At 54.7% G+C, this 6,765-nt stretch overlaps 1 protein-coding gene across 1 annotated transcript in view; it reads left to right on the top strand.

Annotated features, from left to right (window-relative positions):
- DHX30 (DEAH (Asp-Glu-Ala-His) box helicase 30) overlaps positions 1-4,086 on the top strand; it is a 19,209-nt gene extending 15,123 nt beyond the window's left edge. The window contains exons 11-18 of the mRNA XM_010015353.1: positions 11-217; positions 600-681; positions 1,175-1,368; positions 1,451-1,610; positions 1,914-2,071; positions 2,533-2,636; positions 2,744-2,883; positions 3,608-4,086. Coding sequence (XP_010013655.1) covers positions 11-217; positions 600-681; positions 1,175-1,368; positions 1,451-1,610; positions 1,914-2,071; positions 2,533-2,636; positions 2,744-2,883; positions 3,608-3,843 — 1,281 coding nt within the window. The 3' untranslated portion in view covers positions 3,844-4,086. The remainder of the gene's footprint in view (positions 1-10; positions 218-599; positions 682-1,174; positions 1,369-1,450; positions 1,611-1,913; positions 2,072-2,532; positions 2,637-2,743; positions 2,884-3,607) is intronic.
- Positions 4,087-6,765: the final 2,679 nt, after the last annotated feature.

Genomic DNA, 6,765 nt, shown 5'->3' with positions numbered 1-6,765 from the left:
CTTTCCCTAGGTGTCCTGCCTGGAAACGGTGTGGGTGTCCAAGTCAAATGTGGTGCAGAGGCGAGGGCGTGCTGGTCGCTGTCAGTCAGGATTTGCCTATCACCTCTTCCCACGCAGCCGCCTGGACAAGATGCCAACTTACCAGGTTCCAGAGATCCTACGCACCCCACTGGAGAACCTGGTGGTGCAGGCCAAGATCCACATGCCAGAGAAAACGGTAAGCACAGCACCTCCCTGCAGGACTGCAGCTGACTGGACCAGCAGTCTGCCTGGTGCCAGTTCGAGACATGATTTGACCACAGACATGAGTAGGAAAAGCCCACGATGCTGCTGACTTTAGTTCTTGCTTTCTTAAATGCTGTCAGTGGTGTCTAGGGAAGTTACAACCAGGAAATGGATAGGTTACTTAGATTGCAGAGTATGTCTAAAAGACTGCAAGAAACGAGGGCTGAGCTCATATCCCTGTAGGCAAACAAAGAGGGAACCGTTGCAGTCTGGGGCCCTGGGGCAGGCCACTGGGCTCCTGAGGGCTCTCCCATGCTCCTGTACAGGAAACATGCCTTTTTTTTTTCTTTTCCCTTCCCCCTGCTGTGTTGTAGGCAGTTGAATTTCTCTCAAAGGCTCTGGACAGCCCTGACATCAAAGCTGTGGATGAAGCAGTGATCTTGCTGCAGGAGATCGGTGAGCTAAGGCTATGTCCTCATGTGGGTGTGATGGAAACATGTTTGCTGTCTAAACATGGGAAGTGGGAGCTGGCACAGGATCCTGTGGGACAGACTGGGCAGGATTGTCCCTAGATAGGGCTGGCAGCTGATAGGGACTTCTCAAACCACACACATTGTAGTGCTGTTGTATTTCCCACGCTGCTCTGCCCAAGAAGTGGTGAGAACTTCCCAAGGTTTAAAAAAAAAAGGGGAAATGACAGAAAGAAGGAAACTTGTGGTCTGAAGTTCATAGCTTTGGTTTTGTTGATTGTCATTTGGCCTCAGGTCAGTTAGACCTGGGAGGTTCTGGGTGCTTATTTCTGGCACCTATGCCATGTCCCTCTTCTGGAGGTTATGCCAGATCTTCCAAGCCTGCTAGGTGGGTTCTACTGGGTCGCTCGTGCCACTGACAACCACTTTGTCCCCACTTGGAGCTGAGGGATAAGCCCTCATGAGTGGCTCTGTTGCAGGAGTCCTGGACCAGCGAGAAGCCCTCACCACCCTGGGTAAGCGCCTTGCCCAGATCTCCACAGATCCTCGGCTAGCAAAGGCCATTGTCTTGGCATCCATCTACCGTTGCCTCCACCCGCTGCTCGTCATCGTTTCCTGCCTCACCCGAGACCCCTTCAGCAGCAGCCTGCAAAACCGTGCAGAGGTGGACAAGGTGAGGAGTTCCTCCTAGAGGAAGGTGGGAAGTGGGCAGGGAAGGGCCTGCCGCTTGGCTGACGCATGTTTCTGTCTTGCAGGCCAAGGCTGTTCTGAGCCGGGAGAGTGGGAGTGATCACCTCGCATTTGTCAGGGCCGTGGCAGGCTGGGAGGAGGTGCTGAGGCGTAGAGACAGTCGTGCCAGGGATAACTACCTGCAGGACTACTACCTGTATGGCCCCAGCCTTCGCTTCATCAATGGTGAGTCTGAGAGGCATGCTTCTCCTCTCTGTCCTCTGGAAAGGCTGAAGCACTGGTGAAGAACATGGTGCAGAAATGGGTAGACAGGGTGGGAGGCTGCTGGACTTGGGTGCAGGTTCTGGCTTTGGCACTGGGGAGTGCAGACGTGACCCTGTGTGCCGGGGAGGCCACAGGCAGGACATGTCTCCTGTCTGAGGCTGAGCTTTTGAGACCAGAGCTGCTGCTGCCCTGCTGAGGTTATTTCATTCAGCGGGGTGAAGGAGAGGGTGAATCTCATTCCTTGGTGCTGTCTCCTCCCTGTAGGCCTTGTCAAGCAGTTCTCTGAGAACCTCTATGAAGCCTTCTTGGTGTCGTCCCCATCTGACTGTACCATGCCATCCTCTGTATGTAACCAGTACAGTGAAGAGGAAGAACTTGTCAAGGGAGTCCTTATGGCTGGGCTCTACCCTAACCTCATCCAGGTACTGCCTCTCCCCACTCTGCCGTCGCTCTCCTGGGCTTGCTGGTCACTGCCGGTAGCATGGGGAAGCATGAGGATACCAGAGATGCTTGCTCTCTCTTGGGAATATGTGTCCTAGGCATACTGCCTGCTTGTGCTTCTGCTGCTGCTCCAGTGCTGTCCCTGGACCACTCCTCGTGAGGAGCGGCCACCCCAGTTTGCACAGGCTTGGGCTCCTGTAGCTTGTCCTGGGAGCTGTTGAGGTGGCATCTTCCTCCTCCTGTTTGCTGCCCCTTTCCTGGTGTTCAGTCACTGCCACGTCATCCCCATATATCTGGTAATACAGCAAAGCTTCTGGAAGTAGAGGAACATACTTGCCCCTACATGCATGCTGGAGACACAGTTGTGTGGGAAGCCAGGCTGGCTGCTGGTGGGCAGTGCCTGCTGGTTCTGCAGGTAGTGGAGATGCTTTTCTCGTTTCAGGTGAGACAAGGCAAAGTGACCCGACAGGGGAAGTTCAAACCCAACAGCTACGCATATAGGACAAAGGCTGGCACTGTTCTGCTCCACAAGTCAACAATCAACAGGTGGGTGATTGGGGTGTGCCTGTGACCATGGAGAGGGGGACACCCCAGCCCACCAATATGGGCCAGAACCAGAGTCCCGCACCTGACAAAGCTGTTCCCCTGTGCAGGGAGGCGTCCAAGCTGTACAGCCGCTGGCTAACATACTTCATGGCGGTGAAGTCCAACGGTGGGGTGTTTGTGCGGGACTCCTCCCAGGTCCACCCGCTGGCCGTGCTGCTCATGACCGACACAGATATCCACGTCCGAGGTGAGTGCTGCAGCAGCCATGGGGCTGACGCGTCTATCTGCACATCCTCTTGCACCACTACAGGGTCCTCATGCTATGCCTGACCCCCCAAACACCCCACTCCTACAGCTGTGCCACAGCCTGAGGGGATGCAAGGTGGCCACCCCTCATCTCAGCTACTTCCCTTGGCCAACCATCTTTTCCTGCATTCTAAACTTCTTGCTTTGTATGGGGTGTTGCTTAGTGGGGCCACAAAGGTGACTATTTGTAAGCTGTTCTCAGCTGTAGCTTCCCCAGGGAGACAAGGAAACTGAACCATAGGCAGGCTGAGTAAGCAGGCTGGTGCCCGAAGGCTCATCCTTGGGGAATGAGGAGTGGAGCTGGCCTGCAGCCATAGCTGGTGTGCAGGGAGGAGTAAGCCCTTCTCCCCATGGATGTGTAGCATTAGCCTGTGGGGTTTTGGCAATGCTGCAGTGGGTCTGTGGCCCTCAAGCTCAGATGGGCTGTGCAGTCGGTTGCCTCCAAAGGGAAGCAGCGGGAGTATCCCAGTCTGAGGGCTTAGCGGGCAGCTTGGCTTTTGTGGGAACAGGTTGGCCCAGTTAAGTCCCCGGACTCTGGGATAAAGTGAATGGGGGGAGGACCTGTGCTGCTCCAGCTGTGGTGATGGAGAGGGCCAAGCATCCAGCACAAGCTGAACAGGTCCACACCATTCATGCTTCTCACCTGCTCTCTTCTTCCCACTAAGATGATGGCTGGCGAGCAACAGTCTCCCTGACAGACAGTGATCTCCTGGTGCTGGAGGGAGACTCCTACACCATACGCCTCCTGCGTGATTTCCGTGTGTCGCTCTCCAAGATGGTGGAGACGTGTCTGTGCTATGAGATGGCAGCCATCCCTGGGGACCTGCACCACCAGCACAGCCAGCTGCTCGACATCCTGGTGGATCTGCTCAAAGGCCCTCCTGGCAGCTTTGGTGCTTAGGCAGAGCTGGAGGATTGTGTGGGGACTTGTAATTTGTATAAAGATGTTCACAAATGTTTATTTAAATAAAGTTCTATTTATCCCTTGTGAAGTCATCTCTCTCCATCCTAGAAGATTAATGTTGTCTGAATCTCCTGCTGTCGGCTCCGTGCATGGTCAACGCATAGGAAGAGCCAGCGCTGTACTGCCGGGAATGGACTGGGAGTACCAACGGCCCCTGACGCGAGCTTCATGGACACCCACCTCCTCTGCTCTGCACCGCGTCAGTCCCTGACCCGGGAAGCGAGGACACAGCAGCTGTGGCCGACCTCTGCCCCATCCCCACGGGGCCAGGCCGCAGTGGCTCTCCCGCCTCAGGAGACAGTGTCTCGGCTGGCAGCTGTGCCTGTGACGGGCGCCAGAGCCAGGCTGAGTGTGGACCCAGCAGCTATGGTGCAGCGTGGAGATCGCCATTGTCTTCACTGTCCCCAGTGGACAACGGAGGGGAGGAAGCCCTGATGGCACCGGACGGATGTGACATTCCACATGGTACCTCAGAGCCTCGCAGCAGGGCCCTGACACCCCACAGCAGTCGTGGCATTACGAGTGTGAGATGTGACCTGTCATTCCTGACCTGCCTGTACTTTCTGTCCTCTTGCGTTGTTCTTATGTTCTTTATTTTATTTTCTTGTTCTCCCTATGTCCAGGAGGCCGGATCCCTGTAACTTGTGCGACACAGGACGCGATGCTAGATGCCTGTGAGCGCTTTCTCCTGCAGGAAGCCAGGAGCAAAGGCACAAAACCTTTTGTTTTCTATGAACAGGGACCATATTTCTACAGGAGGAGGATTGTGACAGGCACAGCATTAAATAAGAAAGGTGGAGTTTAATCCCAGCTTTGCCTTGGATTCCCTGTCAGCTGAAGACAGTGACCTACCTCACAGGGCTGTTGTGAGGCTTCGTGCTTGTTGGTAATGTGTGTGGCAGAGGAATGTGTACTTCACACTCATGGGGCCAGTGATGTGCTGTAGTGAGGGGGAAGCGGGGCAGGGGATGGCTGCAGCTCTCCCTGGCAGCTGAGCAAAAGGGTCTGGGGTCATTTGTTTTTATTCACCATTTCTTATGCTCTTTGTATCGGAAATCAAAGGCCACCATGGGCAGCACTCTGCTGGGAAAGGGAAGTGGCAGGAATCCCTCAGCAGAGTGTGGGTGCGAGGCTGTTTCTACACATGGGAATGGTGGCGAAGGGCCTCCAGCCCAGCAGCTTCCATCCCATGCTCAGCCTGGGAGCTGCCTCCCTTTGGGGGCTACATTGGGTTCTCCCAGTTGTTCTCTACTAGGATTTAATTTACTTGTCATGGGCTTTAGCAGAGCTGCGGCCTCAGCCCTTGGAGCGATGGTGCTGGTGCAGGACCCCGTGGCTCTGGGGTGAAGAGCACCAGGGGTCCTGCAGCCTGAGTTCATGCAGAACTTCTCATCTTCATTTCACTTGCTTGAGGTTGTCACTATTATTTGACCAGTGTTTGTTTCTTTTGGCCTGTATAATGGGCACTATGGTTTTCCCTTCCAGCAGGTTTAAAAAAAAAAAAAAGACCAAAAAAAAAAAGAAGACTAAGCTATTGTCTAAATGGTTCAGAACTAGTGTGATATTGGGATACTTCAGTGGCTGTTATGTGATACTGGATCTTTTTACAACATAGATTAAAGACAATAAAAAGGGATAGAGTAGTAACTGCCTCTGTCCTCTTCATTCTTTTTTCCTGTTGAGTTTTTGGCTCTGCTGCTGGAGGGCAGGGAGAGGTCGAGGTGCTGCCAGGGGTGCGTGAGCACCTATGGGCAGGGACAGCCCTCAGGAGATTCCTGGGGGGGGTCCTGAGCTGCTCCTTAGACTGTCCTGGTGCTGCTGGTGCCCAGGGACCCACAGCAGCTGTGGCTGGCAGAGCTGCAGGGGCTCCAGCGCAGAGCTGGAGAGGGCCTGGGTGCAGGGACAGTGAAGCCTCCTGTGTGGCTGATGGCCTTGGGTCAAAACTCTGTTCAGGACAGGGCTGTTTGCATCCCTCCTGTGCACTAAGCCTTAGCCTGGCTAGAACGCCTTTATTTAAAACTGGGCATGGAGGTTCTGGCTGGAAGGGGACAGTGGCCCCCTGGACCCTCTCCTCCTTCAGTCACAGCTGTGCCCATGCCCTTGTGCTTGTCCTGGAGCTGGGCTTGGCCACTCCTCAAAGAGGAACCAGGTGGGATGGGGAGAAGGAAGAAACCCCCAGGTTGTGCTGATGTGAACTGGCTGCACCTGTGAGCCCCAGCTGGAGGAGCAAAGCGAGTCAGGGAATCTCCCAGTGGCTGAAAGCATCACTGCCAACACCCTTCTCTTGCTTCCTCTGCCACCAGTAACAGCAGGCAGCCCCTGACCGTGCCACCACCCCCTGCCCAGTCTTCCCAACCACCCCACAAACTCACGCCCGAGCTGAGAGGGAACATCTAGAAGCTTTATTTCAACCCTTTACAATAGTAAGAATCACAACACCAAGTCAGGAAATGTTGCTAAGGAGACGATGGCCTTACAGCCCCTTGCAGGAGGGTGAGACAGAAAGGCAGAAGCAAACCGGGCTGAATTCACCCCATGGCAGGAGGGGCTCTGCTTCGGCCCCCTCCCCAGCTCCCAGAGCTGCTGTCTCAGGCCTCATACCATGCACTGACCTCCCCTCAGCACAAGGGTGCACTCACCGTCCCAAGGAGATGGGGCACCTGCAGAATAATCCTGACACAAAATAGTAAGAACATGTCACATTTAGAGCACACTTTACACACTGCTCACTCCTCACAACAGCCTGGTGAGGTAAAAGTAGTATCATCCCCACCTTGTGGATGGGGAAACTGAGGCAGAGAGGTTCCCAAAACCCCAGAGGGAGCCAAGAGCCAGGATCAGCCCCAAACCCTTGTCTCC

This window comes from Nestor notabilis, unplaced genomic scaffold (genome assembly GCF_000696875.1).
Source record: "Nestor notabilis isolate BGI_N333 unplaced genomic scaffold, ASM69687v1 scaffold8820, whole genome shotgun sequence".
Taxonomy (NCBI): domain Eukaryota; kingdom Metazoa; phylum Chordata; class Aves; order Psittaciformes; family Psittacidae; genus Nestor; species Nestor notabilis.
The sequence above is the reverse complement of the archived record's forward strand: the minus strand, read 5'-3'. Positions and strand labels throughout refer to the sequence as shown.